At 32.8% G+C, this 22,465-nt stretch overlaps 3 protein-coding genes across 4 annotated transcripts; 1 reads left to right on the top strand and 2 right to left on the bottom strand.

Annotated features, from left to right (window-relative positions):
* Window positions 1-372: 372 nt before the first annotated feature.
* On the bottom strand, window positions 373-1,808 carry LOC101214480 (RING-H2 finger protein ATL60). The gene has a single exon (XM_004141777.3). The coding sequence runs from the start codon at window positions 1,447-1,449 to the stop codon at window positions 646-648; it is 804 nt and encodes a 267-aa protein (XP_004141825.2). The 5' UTR covers window positions 1,450-1,808; the 3' UTR covers window positions 373-645.
* Window positions 1,809-5,082: 3,274 nt separating this feature from the next.
* On the top strand, window positions 5,083-8,245 carry LOC101212871 (uncharacterized protein C23H3.12c). The gene is made up of 8 exons (XM_031888650.1): window positions 5,083-5,588; window positions 5,693-5,757; window positions 5,847-5,945; window positions 6,165-6,212; window positions 6,573-6,642; window positions 6,806-6,877; window positions 7,004-7,114; window positions 7,607-8,245. The coding sequence occupies exons 1-8, from the start codon at window positions 5,367-5,369 to the stop codon at window positions 7,742-7,744; spliced, it is 825 nt and encodes a 274-aa protein (XP_031744510.1). The 5' UTR covers window positions 5,083-5,366; the 3' UTR covers window positions 7,745-8,245.
* Window positions 8,246-9,457: 1,212 nt separating this feature from the next.
* On the bottom strand, window positions 9,458-15,133 carry LOC101213107 (protein STRUBBELIG-RECEPTOR FAMILY 7). Of its 2 annotated transcripts, none has more exons than XM_011661293.2 (16): window positions 14,855-15,133; window positions 14,468-14,600; window positions 14,315-14,391; window positions 14,169-14,234; window positions 13,753-13,824; window positions 13,588-13,659; window positions 13,156-13,227; window positions 13,002-13,067; window positions 12,855-12,917; window positions 12,442-12,740; window positions 11,537-11,820; window positions 11,108-11,385; window positions 10,811-10,943; window positions 10,311-10,447; window positions 10,035-10,191; window positions 9,458-9,955 (listed from the first exon to the last, which is right to left on the bottom strand). In XM_011661293.2, the coding sequence occupies exons 2-16, from the start codon at window positions 14,507-14,509 to the stop codon at window positions 9,809-9,811; spliced, it is 1,965 nt and encodes a 654-aa protein (XP_011659595.2). In that variant the 5' UTR covers window positions 14,510-14,600; window positions 14,855-15,133; the 3' UTR covers window positions 9,458-9,808. The 2 variants fall into 2 exon arrangements, with proteins under 2 accessions (XP_011659595.2, XP_011659594.2); XM_011661292.2 differs by having other exon boundaries at window positions 14,320-14,391; window positions 14,855-15,132.
* Window positions 15,134-22,465: the final 7,332 nt, after the last annotated feature.

Raw genomic sequence — 22,465 nt, 5'->3', positions numbered from 1 at the left:
GCCCATTTGTTTTTAATTTTTAATATATTAAAGCAAAGTTTCTAAATATTGTTTTTATTGCTAAATTTCTTGTTCTATTATATACACAAATTAAGAATTCAATCCTTTGAGATAAAATAAATATGTTTAAAACAGAAAATTAAATGGTTATTAAACAAGATTAATTCTTAATTTTTCAAATTGGATTAAAGCTTCAAATGTTAGTTTAAAAATATATAAAGAATTCATCTCCAAATATTTGCCACTTTGGTTTGATTTCAAATTAAATGGTACCAAAACAGAGAGAATATAAATTTAAAAAACATAAAACTAAAATCGAATTTGAACTTTGGTTTGATTTCATGATACGATTTTGCTCAGAACAGAGAAGAATGAACATTCATCAAAAACCTGTAGATGAACTCTCTTTCCATTTCTCAAATTTAACATAAACCAAACTTACTTCTTGTTTTTCACATTACAATCAATTTTGTTGTTTTCATCCACATTCAAGTTTTACAATGGTAACAGCCGGACTATGAACCTCACAGTCTCTGACTTGAAACTCAAAAGCAATTTCAAAAAGAAAAAAATCCGATTCTTCTAACCTTCTATATGTGCAAAAGATTTTAAAAAACCATAATCGATTTTCTTTCTTAATTCTGTTTAGCTTTGCACTATCCCTTCCTGTTCAATATCTGAAGGAATGGGATTGGTCCCAATTCTTCTCTCTCTGCTCAAAAGCCTTTTCAATGTTCTCAATCTGTTCGTCACAACCGATCCCATCTCTTCATCGGCGAAACAAGTTCCGGCGCCGGATGTAGAGGGCTCGTTTGGAATGTCTATTACCACCATTGTATTTATCGAAGAAGAAGTAGAAGAAGAAGAAGAAGAAATCTGAGGTTCTTCTAAACAAACCCCTCTCGAACTAACCTGCATTTGATTCCCCCAAAACAGAACATTAGTAGGAAAAATCGGAGACTCCATTGAAGACCCAGTTTCTGGATTCTGTTCTGAATTCGGTTCTGTGATTGCCACTGGGTTTCTACAAAGAGGGCAGGTGGAATTCGATTTGAACCACATATCAATACAATCGACATGGAAGCCATGGTTACATCTCGGAAGCAACCGAGCTTTCTCCCCTTCACTTAACTCCGACAAACACACAGCACATTCTAATCCCTCTTTGAAATCCGCCGGCGAGAACACCACCACCGGAATTGAGTGGAGGACGGCGGAATCAAGACCCTTGCGCAATGTAGTGGAAACAGGGGATTCTTGATTTGTGGCGGAATCAGAGGAGGATTGGTGAAGGCGAGATAAGAACCAACGAGAGTAAAGCTGGAGAAGGAGAACGAAGGCAATGACTAAACAGAGAATTAAAATAGCGGCGAGCATGATTTTGCCGGTGAGCTCCATTGCAATGGAGTCGCCAAAGGGATGACTGATTGTGGATGCTTGTTCCTCCATGAGAATGGCCGAAACTGGAAATGATCAGTAATGGGATTTTGGGATTTGGGAAATTTTGAAATGAGAAGATGAAGAAGGAGAGATTTAAAGAAGAAATGAGGGAAGACTTTGGGGTGGACTTTTGTTTTTTGGTTGTGTTTATGGAGAGAAAGTGGAAGAAGAAGAAGATGAAGAAGATGAAGAAGAAGAAGAAGAAGAAGAAAGTGTTTGTTATGTTATGTTGTTAAGTAGAACAGTTGAACGAACAGAAGTGTTGAGAGCATAAAAAGGCATCACGTCTTCCCCTTCTTCACGAAAGTGCTTCTTGACTTGGTCAGTCTCTTTTGCCTGCTTTTACATTTTTCTTCAATTAACTTAGGCTAAATTACCAAAAAAAAAAAAAAAAAATAGCTTCTCTGACTTTGTAGTTTAAAAATATTTCTAAATTTTTAAATGTCTTTAAATATTTTTAAAAAAAATTATAAAATAACTTTTAAGGTTATATCAATTAAAATGTTACACTTTTACCCAACTAATTTAAACGTGATTTGCCATACTTTAACGAAGACCTTCAAGCTTCAAACTTGAAAGAGTCCACATGATGTTAAATTCATAAGTGGAGTGAAAATGGTTAATGCATAAATTAGCTATTTTTCATCAATCTTCCCATATTCATCTATTTTGATTGGCTTATTTAGCAATAGAAGAGTAATTGTTGGGCAGTTGAATTCTAATTCCATTTCTATTGGGTTAAATTTTACTTTGTGAGGAAATAATAATTAGGGTTTAGACTTTGTAAAAATAAAAAGTAAACTTAAGACTGAAACAGAAGCAGAAGTGTTTCTTTGTGTGGCTATAACATCATCAACATCATATTATATTGTGTCTCATTCACCCACCATGCTCACATGGAACCAACCCCCTTCTTCCTCACCTACATTATTTTTAGGATGTTTAGAGATGACTTTCTCATCTCCATCGTTTCTGTCTATTTTATTTTTCATTTACACGAAATTCTAAATAATTTTTCTAAAATAATACTTAAATGATTAAATATGATAAAGAGAGGATTTAAATGTTTATTTTTTGGAAATTAAAACTTAAAAAATTACAACCATATACTCTAATTTCAATTTCATAAATATATAATACTAAATTAAAAATTATATTTAATTAATTGAATTTATATATAATTACATAAATATTATTCCTATTATTCTATTTAACTTTTTTAAAGTGCGATAGATCAAGATAAACATTTACCATAGTGATAGATACATTAAAAAAAAAAATGTTTGTCTAGGTATATTACCGTCTATTATCAGTCCTCTCGTTATATTAATATGTGTTTAGTGTTAAGTAATTGACTAGTTTTTACTGCTTTGAAATGGAAAATGGGATTGTATAAATTCTTTGAAAGTTAAAAAGCACTTTTGAAATCTATATTTGTAATAAAATCACATATCTTTAAAGAGATATTGTCTGTGTTTGCTTATTGTTAATAATCATGACGAAGGAAATATGATTACATATTTTTATTTATGCATATTCTGTTGTCTTCATTTTACTTCAATGATTCTTTACAATTCTATTTTCTTTCATCATTCCTATATGTCATTTACCAATTTGTATCATTGTTTTTTTAAGTACTTTCCACCATAATCATATTTCACCCACACCCCTCCATTATGAGTCTATTACTCTAATGGTTATTGTAGGCATAGACAAATGAGATGGTTTCTTAAATAACATAAATTTTATAAAACTAATCAAATAATTGTTGAGACGTATAGTTGAATGTTATAGTCCGTGATTATCATAATTGATGAGTTGTTAGTATTAAAGGGGTATATTATTTTAGTCTAAGTTACAATAGCTTGTGCTTTAAGTGAAACTGTTTTTGTTTAGGTAGAAAGCAACAAACACAGTAACAAAGGAAAAAATATATTACGATACTGTTGTAGTTAGTAAATAATTTTTTAAATGTTGTAATAAATAGGAGTTTTGAGTTCGTTTGTACATTCTTAACTGTAGTTTACAAATAGTTATATATAGAGGTGTAAGTCTAATCCGACAAGTTGGATTAAAAGTTGTGATTTTTTCGAGTTAGATTGAATCTCATATATTGAGTGAACTATAGTAAAGCAGTAAATAGTGTACTTTTGATGAGGGAGTTTGAAAAATAAAAGTAGAAAGTAGAGTGAGATTTGCAACAGAATGATTGAAGTCTAATGATTTTTTCGGTGTTTTATATAACAAAACCACTTTGAATGTGCTGCCATGGCACTGAGTGGCTCTGCCTTGTTTCTTGGAAGTTGTTTGTCTCTTTACCAAACCACAAGTGGACCGCTCGAGCCCCTTAATGAGCCCAGTCACCTGTATCGTTTGGTAAGCCGATTTAATCCCCTATGTCCCACGTGGAAGGTCGCATTACCTTTGTGGGCCGGGCTGTGTCTAGGCCCACTTTAGATTCTGATATGCCAATGTCTTTCACTTTGGTGTTTCAATTGGGCTCTCATGAACATGCAATTTGTCTATATGGGCCGGGCCTGGTTCTCTGTCCAGTTAGATTCAACAGGCCCAATAATATATAAAATATGTATGCATGTGTTTATATATTATGGTTTCAAAACGGATAAGAAGCGGTTTCAACGACTGCATGTAATCAATTTCGATTCAATTCAATTTAATTTATCAAATTGATATGGTTTTCAAATATTCCTATGCATGTGTATTATTTTTTTAATATTTTGATAAACTACTACTAATGTGTTTACTGTTTAGGTCCAAGAGTTGTTCAAAGCCCATGAGTAAGTTTACACTATAAGGCATTTGGAGGAAACATAAGGGAGCGTATATCTCAAAGAAAATTGTCAACATTTCAGGATTTGAGTCAGTCAACTAAGTTGATGATTATAAACCAGTAGAAAAATAGAAAAATAACTTAGTTGTATTAGGATTTACGCCTTACAACCTCATATGTCAAAATCGTCACAGACATTACTAACATCACAAGACGTGTAAAAGTAATAGTCAGTGAACTATTATAATTCAATCAATTCAATAAGGAAAGAGTTGATGAATCTCAAACAAACACTCTTGACACCACCTTAGATATAAACATGTAATATGCTTGGCAACATTCCAATAGGCGATGTTCTTATACACATGCTCACTTCAGCGTTTATAGTTTTTTATTCGTTTGATCATCAAACTAGAGAATCTAAATTGCAACCTTGCCTTTTTGTTGAAGCGACAAAAAGTACTGTCAAATAGAACAATTCTTCAACTTCTCACTTCAATTCACTTATAAAAGATCTCTAACAATATTAATTAGGCCCATTTCACTCAATAAAGAGACCTCAAATTTTATTTGTGAAACAACAATGGAATTTTTTCTCCAAAGTACATTTTGATTACGAGAATCTATTTTTAAAAAATGAGTAGAAAATCGATTTAAAAAACGTGTATTTTATAAAGGGATTTTATAAATTTACGAAATAGAAAAAGTTAGTAAGAACTTGTTAGAAGCACTTTTTATAGCAAAATTAAAGGCTGAAAAGGCGAATTTAATAAAGTAGAAAACTAAAAAAGCAAATTAAAAGAAAATTTGGGGTCAAAATGTAATGAATATAAACAAAAACGGAAGAGAAATTTTCATTGGTAAGGAAAGTGAAAGTATGCGGCGGAATTTTTCTCCATCCGCGTTCTTGCATTTCCCGCAACAACAACACCTATTTAAACTCTCAATTCCTTCATTTCTCAGTCCTCTCGTTATTTTCTCCACTTTCAATTCACAGAACCAATTTGCTTAGGGGACTTAGGGTTTATGTGAGAGAGAGAGAGAGGAGTTCTTGTACGTACGAACGAACGAACGAACGAACGAACGAACGAACGAACGAACGAACAAGCATTTTCTCCATTGGAATTTTGGAACGATGAGAGCCAGATTGGTAGTGTTTCCAATCAGAGGAAGAAATTGGTGTTTCAGCAGATCCATTGAACCTACCGTTTCAGATTCTTCTTCTGCTCAGACTCCTTCAACTTTCAAAGATCTCTGGACCAAAATCTCTTCGTCTTCTTCTTCCAAATCCGACGCTCTTTCCATCGCTAACGCTAGTAACAATGCGGAGATTGTGACCGATTTCATCTCTTCTAAGGTTCTTCATGTTTTTTTACCGTTTCTTCTAGTTTCGTTTGTTCGTTATGGTTTTCGTTTTGATTGAACCGAATTTAGCGATGTCATTGACGTTCTATTTGTTAGATGAATAAAGCCTGGACTGCTCTTGAAAAGGCTCCTGACGGATCGTTTAAAAATAAACTTCACGGGTGAATTCTCATCACTTCGATTCTATTAGTCTATGATACATTTTTAGTGAAATTAACGAAGAGCTACTGTCTTGATTTTCTGCTTGTAGCATTGGATTGAAGCTTTTATCTCGAGTTAAGCCGTCTGAGATATTCTTGAAGTCTATAACTAAAGATGTTACGAGCGTCGAAATAACTTATCCATCGAGGTTTCATCTCTTCCATCTTGTTATTTTAAAAATATTTTATAACAATTTCGCGCTACTGCTGTCTCCTCTTCGTCTCGAAATTCATTTTCCGACGTCTTTTTCAATACGTAATATTGTTATATAAAATTGGTTCGATAACTAGTTAGAGAAGTCGAAAAGGATTTGTTATGATTATTCCAATTTGTTATGTTATTTCACTAATTTCTTGCGACATTACAGTTTGAATCCACGGCTCGTTCGAAGGAGGTTACGGCATATTGCCTTCAGGTGCGGTTTCTTGTTTCATCTGCCGTGTTTGTTCAATACCGATACACTCGTTTTTTTTCTTTTCCTCTGTGAAGTAGTGCATCGATGATTCAAGAATGTGTTATTATCTGCAATGAAGAATGTGAATGTCTATGGATAATCTATTTTCTTTGGACGTTTAAGATTTAGTCATGAATCACGATCATAGTAAGACCTTATCAGCACAACATCCAACAATACTAGTCCGTGGTTTCATGACAGATAGCTTATTATGATCTCAAGTCCCTCGAGTACTTTTTGTTTCTAGAAATCTATTATTGTTTCAAAAGTTAGATCTATGTTGTCCCTTACTGATGTGAACTTTCTGTATACTGTGACCAGGGGAACTGTCATCCACCGGAAATACTTCTATAGTTCAGTCTCGTTGCTGCCATTAGCAAGTGCATTTACTGTATGTTTGTGTTTATTTTTGTATATTGGCCACAAATTTTTCCTGCATAGTATTATTTTCCATGTTGACGTTGTTCTGAGTTGTATGCCTTTGATGGGATGCGTTGCTACACTTCAATTCCCTTTTCATTTAGTGATTTCTATACTGATTTGTCTTATCATAGATTTTGCCTCTGCCAAATATTCCATTCTTTTGGGTTTTGTTTCGCACATATTCTCATTGGCGAGCTCTGCAGGTACAACTGTTTTAGTACTCGTCACTTGACTCTAGGATTTTATTTAATTGCTGAAGAGTTTATTAGATGTTCTTAACGTTTCTACATTTTTTCTTCAAACGTGTATATATATACACACACTTTTAGGGAAGTGAAAAGCTCCTTCAGTTGGTCTCAGATAGATCTTACCCTGGCAACTCATCCTCTGATGGTAAGAAGAACGAGGACAAAATCCAACAGTATTCAGGTCCAGCACTGGTAAGTTCAAAGTATTCTTATCTTTGCACGTATTAACACTTCTATTCTTGACTGGAGTTGGAAATTGATCTTGAGTTTCTCCTGTTCTCTTCAATGTCTTAGCACTATAAATTTCCATATGGCAAATCTTTGTAGTTGATAAGTCTCTTTACTTGATGTGCCATTTGTTATAAGCGTCTTTGGTAAACAAGTGGGAAATTCATTTGCATCTTATTTATCCCAAGCTGTAACTCTAGTTAACCCCTTCAAATACTCGGTTCGTTTCTATTTTTAAATTTCATAGGCTATCATTTGAATCTTTTCTTTGTTATTCCCTTGTTGTTTTACATTTGATCCAATCCTTTTTTCTACAATTCATTATTATCTTCAAAGACATACCTCATGCAATATTTTTCACTCAATCCCTGTATTCTGTTTTTTTAAAGGATCATGCATACAACTGCGATCGCTCTTACTTGGATAATGCTAATACTGTTTTATCTTCATAATTAGGACATGCAGCCATCGGAAAAACTTGACAAATTTCTGAGCCAAATGGAGGCATCTGGTGATATAACTGCAATTAAAGATATATGCAAGATGTTTGATTTAAACATCGCCAATGTTTTAAAGTACAAAGATGCATTGTGATCAGTGATCCCATCTTCAGATGGGGGGAAAGAAGGTGCGACATTCAATCAAACGAGATGATGCTCATTGCCATTCATGGGGTGAGAAGAATGATCATCAAAAATCATGGAAGACGAATCACGAGAGCCATCACATACGTTTGGACTGGTGGTTTGTTATGCTTCTTCTCGGAATTTACATTGTTCTACCACTATAAAAAAAGGAAGTGCATAGCCTAATTTTCCCCTGTTGGGCTTGTTGGTGGCTTTATTCTGTTGGCTCGCATGTGATCTTATCTATTCCCACTTCCCAGGGACAAAAATTGGCCCGGTTGAATGCAAACTGAAATCTCGTTGGCACCAGATCCCATACTGGTCAGTAAACAAGCTTTCTTTGCTTATACAAACTATAAGTCTTTTGTGAATTTTGTTTTCCTGTTTGTAATTTAATAGCTCATCTTTGCATATCTTATTTTGTTCATTTGATTATAAAATGTTATGTTTTGATGTTCTTATGAGCTTACTTCTCTTCTCTTCTCTTCTGGGCTCTTTCTTTCACTCATTCTACCGTAACACTATTGATATTCTTTCTAAAATTGCAAAATTTATACTCTATAAAATTAAGGGGGAGGGAGGGGGGAATCAGTTAATATCCTTCAGTTTTTTAGACTTGCCTTAATTTAAAATTCTGTACTTTTTTTTTCTTTCCAGATTCTATTTTAACACATGCAAGTCTTCTTTAAACTTGCTCTTTTTTTAAAAAAATTTAAAATTAATACAGAGTGATTTTTTTATCTTCTGATTTTTCTCTAGAGTCTAAATTTTTCGTTTCTACGGGTAGGTTTAAAAGTATCAAAATAAATTATAGTAAAATTTTGAATTCTATTAATAATAGTTATCGTTAGACTTTTATTTGATAGACATATATCAACTATTAATGTCATTCACTATGTATTATAAATATTTTATCAAATTTGCTTGAAAAGTATAATCTCTACTTTTCTTTATATCTAAAATTTCGGACGTGACATTATTATTCTTATTATTGTTTTCTTTTAAAATTTCACTTTCCTCTTTGTAATCTCTTTCAAAACTTCTTTCGGCAATTTGCATCATTTCTCTCTCTATAATCTCTATTTTTCCAACTTTCCCTTTCCTTTCCCAACTTAATTAAAACAATTATTGAGCTGTTCTATTTTTAATGAAACGTTATTATTACTATTATTAATTTTATTTTGCGGAGACTTATAACTCACGTTATTAATTTATTCTCTTTTTACTACTTTTGATAAAGGGACATTTTCAAATATGCAAAATTTCAAACATCCATGAACTTTTAGATAAATTTTGCTATGTATTTTAAACAAATTTACCATTTACAATAATTATTTACTTCTTAATTAGAAAATAAACCACAAATGTGGGAAAGAAAAGCATGGAAAGGTAAAACTAGCAAATTTTCAATTTGGTATGAGATGAATGTTTTTCACCCACTCTATATATAGCCATTCATTATGTATTTCAGTAATTAAAATTCGTTTTTCTATAAATAATAATAATAATAATAATAACACAATCCCCTGCTTTTATAGAAAAGGCATTACAATTAAACATGCGGCTGTAACTTCGAACGTTGAGAAATTCTACCATAGACTAGACGGCTACCAAAATTTATGAAAAGGTAATATTGATGAAGGTTTACGTCACCACTATCCTTCACGATTTACTCAACAAATTTTCAAACAAATCAATAAATAATAAATTGATCATTAAAAAGCAACAAAACGTTCATACAAAGTAAGAACTGAACTGAAACTCCAACAATTATTTCTTCAAAATATACGTATGTTGAAAATGAAGTCTTTTTTTTTTCTTCTATCAAAATACTAAAAGGGAAAAAAAAGAAAGATAAGGAACCTATGGGAGTATGAAAAGACCTAAAGGAACAGACGTAATATTAACAGACGGACATTATTACCATCGCCATTAGCAATCGCAATTCTTTCTAAATATGAAGAAAGAAATAATCTCAAAGAAGAAGGTAAAGAGAGATTTTGGGCTTACAAATACAAACTTTTGTCTTTGTTTATGGTGTGTCCTCTCCACCCATCTCCCCTCTGGGAGATGTTGCATTATCGTTTCCATATGTTCTCTTACTCATGTTTGCTCGTTGCACCAAGCGGACCAACGCCTCGACCACCTCCGACATTGGAGGTCTAAACTCAGGTTCCGTCTGTTAATATAAAAATAGGCAAAATAAGTAAGTTGAATTATGTTTTCAATTGAATAGCTAACTTATAAATTTACTATACCTGAACGCAAAGTGCAATCACATCTGCAAATCGGGAGATAGATTTAACAGGATAAAGGCCTTTGAGTTCGGGATCAACCATCTTGGTTAAAGCATCAATGTCATGAAGCTGAGGCGTTGCCCATCGAACCAAAGATTGCTCCGACCTTGGCCTCGAACTATAATTACCACAACAACCATATCATTATGTCAAAACGAACTTAAAATGTTTTGTCAGAAAATAAGAGGAAGGAAGATGGAAATGGAAATGGGAAGTGAAGTTAACTAAAATATTGACCTATCAAATGGTTTTCGCCCAGTCAGCAGTTCCAACATGACTACTCCAAAACTATACACGTCACTTTTCAGAGTATATTGGCCCGACATGGTAACCTCGGGCGCAGTGTATCCTGAACTTCCACTCCCATCCATTGCCTACACATTATAAGACACAAGCCCAGTTAATAATAAGCTGAAGATACGATACATTCTTTATTTCTTCCTTTCTTTTTTCTAATAATAATATTTTATTTATTAGGGAAATTGTAAAAAAAAAATTGTTTTATTAGTTGTAAATAGTTTTTCAAAATTTTCTATTTTTTTTGGAAAAAAACCCCAAATAATGATTATTATTTTATTTTTTAAAAATTGTTCCATTCTTTACTCAACAGTTAACCAACTGCTGTTTTGATACGGATATTGATCTTGAAAGACGTCGATACTAAGGTAGAGGTTATATTAGCGTGAATTTGTGTAACCAAGTATACGACAATGTGATACGGTAAAAATAAGATTGACCTGATCTGCATTTGGTATAAAGCTTTCCAGTCCAGAATCAGAAAGATGGGGGCTGAGTTCGGCATCCAGCAATATGTTAGCAGACTTGATGTTTCTATGAACAATTGATGGGGAGCACACTTCGTGAAGATACCTGAAAAGTTCCTCCATTATCATCGACACAATTATCTTCCCACAAGACCCTATAATTTTACCATCTAGAATGCGCAACGGAAACTAAATCGATCCCTTCTATTAGTAGACTTAAGCAGAAAATCCACTATATGGTCATTCATAAAAGGCTTGGTGGCAACTTACTCTAATGCGCGAGCTGTTCCCAGAGCGATCTTAACGCGTAAATTCCATATCAGAGGTTTGTTGTATTCATCTGATAGTGATAGATGTAAGACGTCGTAAAGCGAGCCATTTCTATGGAACTCGTACACAAGCAAATGCTGCCCATGTTCGGAGCAATAACCGACGAGTTCAGTTACATTGGGATGGTGTAACTGGGAGACTTTCGAAACAATATCAGTGAAATCTTCGGATAATTCCCGAGGTAGAGCAGATGAATTTATTTTTTTCACGGCAAGAACCTGCATTATAAAACATCATCAAAAGTAAATAGACGAGTTTTCAAAACGCGAGAAGCTATTTGGAGGAATAATACGAGACAAAACAAGCTAAAGCTAAAGTGTGATTTATCAATCTAGTATATCAATAGATCAAATTAAGTTAGGGAGTAACCTTCCCGTCGTCAAACTCAGCTCGATATACACGTCCAAACGATCCCTCACCAAGAAGATTATCAACATTGAAGCTGCCTGTCGCCATTTGAAGGTCTGCTATTGAATATGACTTTACATTAATAGGAGCGGCAGCACTAGCCTTCTTGACTGGGGCTCGTTTGGCAAAGTCATCTTCGTCAAATGATTTGTGACGATCAATAGGTGGGGGTTTAAGATTAATTGCAGCAGAAGATTCAAATGATGTTGGATAAAATGTGGAGGAAGAATCTTCCGACTTGGTTTCTGCATAACAATGTTTGGAAACACAGGTTAATGATCAAAGTATATTTTGATAGCATAAATTTCCAACTTTACACAATCATATGAAAGCAGTCAAAAAGAAATAACATCAAATTCAAATATAACGGATGAACAAGGGACTGGAAAAAAAGAAGTTGCCGTATGACATCCTAAAATTTAAAATTTTTTAGTTTATTCCGAGCACCAAAAACCAGGTTGAACGGCTACGGAGATGGAAAATCAATAGTAAACTGAAAACTCTGATGTTCTTTCTTGACCGTGTCTTCCATATCCTAACGAAATTTTTGGAACAAGAAATGACGAAAACTAATTGAAGGAAAAACTAAGGCATGAATATTTGTGATTGATTGTAAATGTGTAAATACCAGTTGTCAGTATTGTCTTTTATCTTCTTTATTATTATTTTTTATAGTAGTGTTTTCTCTACTATACAAAAAGACCAGGGATACTCATATTTGAAACTCTCTCCAATTAAGAATTTTCAAAGTTAGTGTAGATGGATACCTTATTGTCATTTTAACTCGGCACATATTAAAGAAATATTGAGAATATGGAAAAGAATGACATAATACGAATAACAATTCTCATAATGTATAAGATCACCTTGTGCGGCAGTCATTTTAAGAGGTTGCAGGGGTTGATTGTCGAGCTTTTCAATATCCGTCAACGGTCTCTTGGATCTCCTCCTGACGAGGAAGAATGCTACTACAGCTCCTACAACGAGCACAGAAATGATAATTCCTGCAATGGCACCACCACTAATACCTGATTTCTGACCTTCACTAGAACTACCATTGGATGGACTGCCACCTGGATTGTGACTTCGGTTTCTTCTGGTGGCTGGGGGTGTACCAGGCGGAGGAGGGGGTGCAGGGCCGGTGTTCCAGGAGTTTCCATTTTTCCTGATAAAATTATGATAAAATTGTCAATCATATGGAAACCTTATGGAGTCATAATCTGTATTTGATTAAGAAAAAATTACAAGTTCAGCCAATGAGAATGTCAGATATACTCACTGCAGGTTGATGTTTTTCAGTGGTTCAGGGATCCATCCAGTGAAACGGTTATTTTCAACATTCCTTCAAACATAAAAACCAATACATTCAATAAGAGTAGGGAAAAGACATGTCTCTTGGACGTTAACTAAACTACATTGAACTCACAGGTTATCAAGAGGAAGAGTTGCAAGGACATCAATTGTGCCAGTGAACTGATTGTTTTGCAAATACCTATTCAGAAGTTAATCAGTGGATCGGAAAAAAGGACAATACTACTTTTGATGTTAGTAGCGTAGGAACTAATTTGGGAAGGACTTACATAGAGCTGATGCCAGAAAGTGAGCTAAAACTCTGAGGCAGGTTGCCTGACATAGCATTGAAAGAAAGATCCCTGATTGAAATACAAATTTCCGATCGTCACCATGAAGATGATAACAAACTCAAACATTTTTGTACCAAAATATGTTTCATGCATTACTGTAAATTTCTTGTTGTAGAAAGGATTATTATGACTACTTTTAATCTTCCAGATTCTAGATGAAAATGTCATTAAATAGAGTGGAAATAGAACTCAGCAGGTGAAAAGAAACTCAAAATTGTTTAGCCCACAAAGTATAAAAATCTGCATTCAAACAACATAAACAGGGACTGGATATTTGAAAGAATTTGGACTGAAGAATTTTTGGTAAGCTCAAATCAGCAGTCATAATTCTCTTCATAAGAATCAAATAAGTAAGGGAAGATATCTTACAATATGGATAAGGAAGTTAGCTGGCCATACACATCATTCAGTGGATCCTGAAGCTGATTGTGACTGATGTTTCTACAATTTCAAGAAATAAGGGAAAACATCAATGACAGCTTAAATCTTGTGTAAGAAAAACAATACCCATTGATAGTAAAAAAAATTGCTTACAAGTATTGAAGAGAAGTCATCATAGAAATAGAATACGGGATGCCTTTATTGAAGTTGTTTCGTCCAAGATTTCTGCAGAAGAATAGGTGAGAATATCATGTTAGCTTGTGGTCATTGAGCACATATGCAATTATTGAACTCAAATTATGCTTCATAAGCTATTCGGACAATCCACAAGCTTAAGCTTTCAGGAGATGACTTTTTCATAAAAAATAGTTTCCGTAATTCTTTCGGTTGAAACCCATCTATCCTTCACTAATAAATTTCTGTAGTTGTTATACACTATTAATATATATCTTATGTACTTGATTTTGGACCTTTGGAATCCACGGCTAAAAGCTCATTTCCTAGTGGGTAGTGGACAATTCATGAGTTAATGTAAAACGCAGAAACAAAAAGTTACATATGAAGCATACAGTCTTTTCAGGTTAGGTGGAAGGTTGTAGACAATCTCGCCTCCAAAATTGTTATTACTCACATCCCTGCAGCATAATAGGATCAACCATATCAATAAGAAGTAAAGAAGAAACTAGTTGAAGTCCATAATATAAGGCTTCTTGACCTTACAGGTTGGTTACCGATGTCATACTTCCAAGCTGGTATCCAAGCGATCCACTGAGTCCAAGGCCAGATAAGTTTCTAACAAAAAAAATGTGAACATCCATGAGCATAAATGTGAAATCGAAAGAGGAAAGAGTTAGGGTTAAAAAGTTACATTTCTGTAACCCGTGAGCCAGAGCAAGTAATCCCCTTCCATGATTGTCCACAAGGGTCATCCCCATTTGCATTCCACTGGGTTAACTGAGAGGGGGAGTTTAAACTGGTGTACAAAACCCTTAAAGCAGAGGCTGTAGATCAAAATTGGCAATAGTAGACAGGCCATTCAGAATGAGGAACAGAATTTCAGAATGGATGAACATTCATTCACAACGTGCGGTGCAAATAACGAATGCAATAAGTAGTCAAAACACCCACGTTCCTAAAGAATCTAATTATGTGGAGGCAAAGAAGAAATACAAAGAAAACAATAGTAGAAGCAAAGCCAAAAAGTGAAAATGAAGTAGCAGATGGCAGAGAAAGATGAATGGGGAAGACAGCTGACCATCTGTTGGATCTGTGTTTCCTTGAATGCAGATAGGCTTCGACCATAGAATGCAAAGAATGATGAGAGATATCAGCTCCCTCCACCTCCAATCCATCCTACCTCTGCCCAGAACAGGAATGAGAGCCTCAAATCAACCACCCTCTTTTCCTGAATCTCACTCGCTTTCTCGCTCTCTCTCTATCTCTCTTTCTCTCTCTCCTGTGAAACTTGGAAAAAGTGGTTATCTAATTTTTAATACTCTGTACAGCCACGCTCAAGTGAAGCTGGCAGGCACGATTAGCCAAGAAGAATCAAAAGCCACAGAAAAGCTGTCTGTATCTATCACAGTTTTCTCTTAGTTTAATAAGGATATATATATTTTCTATTTTCTTATATATAGCAGGTAAAAAGACAAAAGTAGCCTTGGTACTTGGTAGGTGTAAGTAATCTACTTTGGATCGCAGGAATCGTAGATTACATGGAAACAAATTTTGAAGAAAAGAAAGTGAGAAACAGTCTCTTTCACACCGATTTCTTCGTTCTTTTTCTTGTTCTTCTTTCTCTTTTTTTTTTATTACAAGATTTGAATTCTTAATTAGAAGTGTGTTTCACAATATTTCAAGCTTTTGATTAATTAACGGTTAACAATTGAAATTACAAAGTTTTGACTCTAAACAGTACAAGCCTTCAAACCAATAAAAATCAAACCAACAATTATTGATGGTATTAATGTTAATAATTCAAAATTGAGTTTCAACCACCATGCCATAAAAATAAATAAATCAATCAATCAACTACCATACAGAAATTTATGCATAACTCCGTATATTATCATTTTGATTGAAATATAACAAGTAAATAGTTGTAGTGTTGAATTACATCACTAGTCTAAAAGTAAATTACATCAATAGGTTCCAAGTTTTATATTTTGCATTTTCTTACATTAAATTTTTTAATTATTATTCACTTAAATATTATTACCCAACTTTTTAAACGTCGACGGTGAGACACCATTACCACTTGCCTTCGTCAAAGTCAAATTAAAGTTGAGACAACCAGTAGAAAAAAAACAACAAAAAACCAAAAGAGATGGGATCAAATTCATTAATTTTACAGTAACATAGCGTAAAAGTTTCCCCTAGTTAAAATGTTTAGGTAACCATAGATTAGGAATTGTTTTTGTTTAATGTATTCATTTATAAATTTCAATAACCCATTGATGTTGGATTTGAACATCTTGAAGATTTAGTTAGCAAAATGTCGTTCTCTTAAACTTAAACCCATCAGTAATACATGGGTTTGGTGTAGTGAGAAGTGTGTGATACATGTTTCTTTCATTGTTTGTTAGAACAGGACTTGGATGGAAGTGGAAGGAAGGCAAGATCAGAGTCTAAAGCCAAGCAAATGGCCTCACATACCATTTCCCAACGCCAAAGCATCAACCACTTTGCTTAAATCTATTCTTTATCTTCATTATTTTTCCTAATAATTTAATTTCAGAATTGTAACGTTAATTTTTTTTTAACATTACAATCTTTATTCACTGTTTCACCGAATCTGCCATAAAATTCAACCACATGAATGAAAGAAACTTATTATAGTTATAATTATACACACATTACAGGCTTATATATGTATAGCTTTTTTAATGTTAAAAGCACTAATTGCTATTTGGCCAAAAAGTAGAAAATAGAAACATGTTCCAAGTTTGGAAATTCCTATTATCGCTTGATCATCCTTTTTTTCCTTTCACTTCACTCTATTTGCTTGTGTTTTATAGGTCAGTAAGTCAGATTAAGGACATCATGGGGGTTTACGTTATATCGTATTCTATCTCAAAGTTCAGTCTATTGGCATTAGTTTCGTTTCAGAACATCGTTGGATTAGTAAAAGCTGTTTTGGACAAGAACGAACACCATATAAAAAATGATTGCAATAGCAATCCTAAAGTTATCCCTCTCACCTTCAAATTATTTTTCTTCTTTATAAAAGAAATTTACCAACCTTCTGATTTCACCTACTTTAAAATTAAATTAAATTTTTGTAAAAGGGTAAGGACATGCCCAAAGAGAAATATTTGGAACATTTGACCATCCATATATCTTTATAATGGTATGATTTCTATTTTATTGGCTCGAGCTCTAGTTTATTATAAATATAGTTTCTTATTCTTAATTATATCTGTGATCTTCACATATTTTTTTTATATATGTGAGCACCGACGAATGTAACATAAGCCTAAGAGGCTCGAGCCCCACTAAGCTTTTGCTATTTATATTACATATATAATATATAAAATAATTCCAATTTCAAAAGTTAGCACAACGGTAAAACTATCTCCCAGTCTCTTCTAAACCCAAGTAAAATTGATTGTAAATGTATAAGCCAATTCAAGTGCAAATCAAACTAATTTTATAAATGATATAGCAAAATGAACTAAAATATTTATAAATATTTAATAATTTTAAATTTTATCAATAATAGATATTGATAACTCTACCTTAATAGGATCTGAAATTTTACAATATTTTATAAATACTTTTAAGAGTTCTGTCTTTTACCGTAATTTTTTTACCACACTAATCTATATTTAATATATTTTAATACGTTAGGGCAATTATTTTACAACTACATAACTCAACTAACCAATTGGATACTTTTTGTTTAAGTTATATAGGTTTCAATATTTTCCCCATGTTTAAATGTAATCCAAAAATGACCATATGTGGTCCAAAAAAACTATTATAAATTTGTCCAATTATGATAGAATTAAGTAAAAAAATACAAATGCTTTGAAAAGCGACAAATATAATCTCAAATTTTCCTCGCCACAGGGTTGTTTCGAAGAATATTATAAATTTATATGACAAGCAATCGTAAATGAATAACAATTCACAACAACTACATTGAAAAAGATGACAATGAAAGGATTAAGTGTTTAAAAACTGGTTTTAATGATTAGTAGATAAATTATAATATGAAAATGCTTTAACTAAAATAGATTCTAATATTGGTAGTTACAAATGTCTTTCACTCAAAATAACATTAAAAGAACAAGAGGAAATATATTGGAACACCTATCGAAAGAATAATGATGGAGTTGTATAGGTGTCCATTTTGTCATATATATTTATATCTATATATATTATTTTAAAAAAAAGTCATTTCCATCTATATTGAAAATTGATAGGAAGCGTGAGGTCAACAATAATCAACAATGCATGGATCTATTAAAATTTGAAAAGGAGTCGGAGAGTAAAATCCAAAAGGCAAGTTGTGACGCGTAAATCGCCATACCGTGTCTCTCCGACATGTTATTGTTAGCAGAGTTGGCCAACGGGTGACAAATAAGGGTTAGTTATAGTGTTAAGTTTTTCTTTTTTCTGCTTCCTTCCTCAATTAAGATGGCCAACTCTGTTTAAGATGCAAAATTGTTTGATAATGAATTTTAAGTCCCGAATAATAATTGATGCTTTTTTTTCTCTTTTTAAAAAGTAAATTTATTTTATCCGAGTCTGAGTCAAATTCTAAAAAAACAAGTTTTAAAGTTTGTTTAATTATTAAAATTTGATGTTGAGAAAGTAAAAATACTAACAGAAGAGATGTTTATGGCCTATTAATTAAAAAAAAAAAAAAAAAAAAAAAAAAAAAAACTCAAACTATTACCTAACATGTCCTTAATTACTTTTTCTTTCTAAAATTGGTACTAGATTTCAAGAATTGAAAATCTCAATTCTTTCTTCCTAAAATCATGTTCCTCCTTTGTAGATTGTCATGATTGCCTACCATTAACACTATCTATGTCTATAATAGTCTCAATTCTTTCTTCTTAAAATTATGTGCACTTGCTGACTTATAATTATAAATTAGATTTTTTTAAATAAGATTTTTTTAACAGACAATCAATCCTCTAATTTAAGATTTTAAAGTTGATAGTGCATACAAACACTATATCAATTGTGTTGCTGAATTTTTGTTATCTTATTTGTTAGTTGTTACAAATTTCAATACATATATAATTTCAAATTTAAATTCAGGTGTATATTTTTTTATTATTTTTATGTATTACTTAATTTTTATATTTAGACACTGTTTAATTTTCACTTTAAAAGTTTGCAAAATGTATATTGTATAATATTTAGATTTTAAGATTTTAAATATATATATACAGTCTTTTTATTTAAATTTAAAATTTTCAAAATATATTTATATTGGCAAAAACCAGTGGATTTTGCCAAATCCACTAGTTTTTGCCAATATGAACCAAATTTCCTAGATTGTTTCAAATCTTCTTACTTTAGAAAATAAATAAATAAATAGCATTTTTCTAATTAATCCCACAATGTATTACTTTTGAATGTTTCCAGAAAAAATACCTTCGGGAGCGAGTCAAGCACCACTTCTCTTCCCTCAACCGAGTCAATGCCAGCTTGAGCTTTTCTGGTGGCCACGATCTATTGACTCTGTTTTTATTGATTATCCCATTTCCTGTGTAAAGTCAAACTTTAACCCAGACATCAATATTAGGGAAGCAATGGCATCTTTGAGAGAATTATCATGTGAATCAGTCTGTTTCATTTAAATTCTCTCTAACACAATATTTCAGAGACAAACTAGTATTTATAGACAAGTTAAACTTAATGAATATTAACCAAAAGAAAGAAGAATAAGAGATAGGTTAATCACAAATATAACAATGGCACTTAAAGTAGTAACCAGTGTAGCATAATACAAAGAAATGTGAAGATGTAGCACGATCTAAGTCCAATTCTTAAAGTTTACTGATGATGGTCTATCTCCTTTATAGGAATCTATAAGCGGTAGAATCTACCACTGCTTGAAGTCAATCAGCCACTGAAATATTTTTTCATTGCAATTACCCAAAGAAAGACCACATTGCATTCTTTTACACAATTAATCGGTCAAACAGATCAGTTCATTGTTTGGGCCTTGTAAAGTGCAGAGGATAATGGGCTTGGACTGTCAATGAACCTCCCACAACGAGATTCGTATTACTAACCCAATACCCATACACACGGGATTCCCACTTTGGGAGAAGCTGTGTAATTTATTCAGAAATCTCCAAGTGTATAAAAGATAAAAATTCCTTAATGTACGGAAGCTCCCCGCCCCATTTTGAAAATCATTCCACATTTAGCTTTCCTAAACGACATCAAACATTTCAAGAATTGCTATGTATACTGACAAAGCGTTTATTAAAAGAGCTTCAGAGTACACGATCTGATTTAAGTCCTGGATTCTTGATCTAATGAAATTCAAATTTCAGTTCAATATTTTAGTAAAGAATTTCGGTAATAGTTACAGAAATCAGAAGAAGCAATCTGCATATATGTGTGGCATAATAAAATTCCAAGGAAATGCGTCATGGAATATTGAACAAAAAAGTTAGATCAAGTTAAGGATACCTTACTGAATTACGTGGCCCCATAGCCTGACGGGCACACAAGGATCATCTTCCTTTGGTAACAAAGTTTCAACACATCGACCATGAAATTTGTTCTAGCATTGAGAAGGCCTTCAGTTCGCTGCCCAATCTTGTCAAGTTCCAAAAGCTAAAATTAAAAGGTTATTAAAACTGTCCATATTTGTTAAGGTTATTGAGAAAACGAGAGAGAGATGCTTCAAATCTAAGTTCGCCAGTTCTATTGAAAGATTAGATCATTACATTAGTAATTGATGGACGAGTGTGAGCAGAATCGAGAAGGAAAGTGTCTTTAATTAGAAATAAGAAATGTACTTATTCAAGACTCCACAAATAGCATTTGTCACAGCATCAATCGCTTCCACACTGCTACGCTTATTGATGTTCCGACTTGAAAGCGTTTGACAATTTGAGACTCGTTTTTCAGCTATACTAAATACCTTCATCTTTCAGGCTGTGATTTCAGATATCTAGCTACCGCTTTAAAACATGACTCTCCAGTTCTTGAATCGAGAAAAATAGTTCAAATTATACGTTTCCACTGAAGAATTGACGCGAATTTCGTAACCGTAGCAACTAATAGTTTCAAACTAAGAAGAAACAAGAACAAGTTCATATTTACTATCAATCAACTTCTAAACAGCCGATCGCAAATCTCCATGTATATAGCAACCTCAAAATCTAGAATCAGAAAAGATATTCAAAAGAATCACGAACACAGGCATCAATGGAAATGCAGCATTGGATATCGTCCGTACCTAATGCGAAACATTCAGCTGCAGTTGAAACTCGAAGAGCGATAAAGAGAATCCATGCGCTCTAGAACTGTAGTTTTCTCTCATTCCAATCGCCGGATGATAAAACCTACTGAAGACCAAATAACGCGCAAATATTACCTTAGCTTGTTAAAGCTTTTAGCATCTATGTTCTTGCTTCAGTACCTTCATCTTTCAGGATGTGATTTCAGATATTTAGCTAACGCTTTAAAACATGACTATCGGCCAGTTCTTGAATCGAGAAAAATAGTTCAAATTATACGTTTCAAACAGAGAAGAAACAAAGAGCAAGTTCATATTTAACCATCAATCAACTTTTAAACAGCCGATCGTAAAACTCCATATAGAAACCTCAAAATCTAGAGTCAGAAATGATATTCGAAAGAATCACGAACACAGGCATCAAAAATGGAAATGCAGCATTGGACATCGTCTGTACCTAAACATTCAGCCTGCTGTTGAAACTCGAAGAGCGATAAAGAAGAATCCGTGCGCACTAGAACTGCAGTTTTCTCTTATTCCGATCGCCGGATGACTGTGGAATAATCTCGAGTTTGCTCCGCGAACCATTCGTCTCTCACTCTCCGTTCCATTTCCCGCCATCTCTTCCAGTATTTTTAGGCCGCCAGCCGAATTTAAAGGAAAAATGAATGGAAGAAAAGGATATTATTACATCCCAACTAATTAACCCTATGAAAACATTTAAAAAAATAGTAAGTATAACAAAATCTATTAAAATCAATAAAAGTTTAATAAAAGTCCCATAATAACTTTATGAATAATAATTGTAAATAGAGCTAAATTTATTCATTACGAAACTGTTATGAGTATGATTTATTACTCATAGATAAATATTTACAACATCATCTATCAATGTTACTTATGTTATGAAAAAACTTTAACGATTTTGCTATATTTACAATATTGTAAAATGTCGTTATATACTTTAACTATTTTGATTTTAATAGCTAATCATTTTATTATTTCTATAATAGTTATCCATTATAATTACCATTTTATTTAGGGTCGTAATTCACTCTTGTAGTATATTGATTATAAATCAATATTGACATGGTCTATGCTCTTTTCAATTTTACTTGCGGTAGGGTTCAAAAATATTTATTAGTGGTTAAAATATGTTTTCCGCATGTTTAGGTTCGATTTTAGCTGTGTGTTTGTGGTTATTTAATTTTAATTCTTGTATTTTAAATAAATCTTAAATTTAGAGCTCAATATTAGGATACATATTTATTTTTTAAAATACCCTTTCGTTATTTTGAGCATGCTTATCATAAATTTTAAAAAGGTATTTACATCATATTTTATTATCGATGGACATTATTTGTTCTTATTTTATCTTATTCGATAAAAATTAATTTGAAGAGACTAAATTTAAAATTTATAGAATCC

This window comes from Cucumis sativus, chromosome 7 (genome assembly GCF_000004075.3).
Source record: "Cucumis sativus cultivar 9930 chromosome 7, Cucumber_9930_V3, whole genome shotgun sequence".
Taxonomy (NCBI): domain Eukaryota; kingdom Viridiplantae; phylum Streptophyta; class Magnoliopsida; order Cucurbitales; family Cucurbitaceae; genus Cucumis; species Cucumis sativus.
Note: the sequence above shows the minus strand (reverse complement) of the source record. Positions and strands in the feature narration are given on the sequence as shown.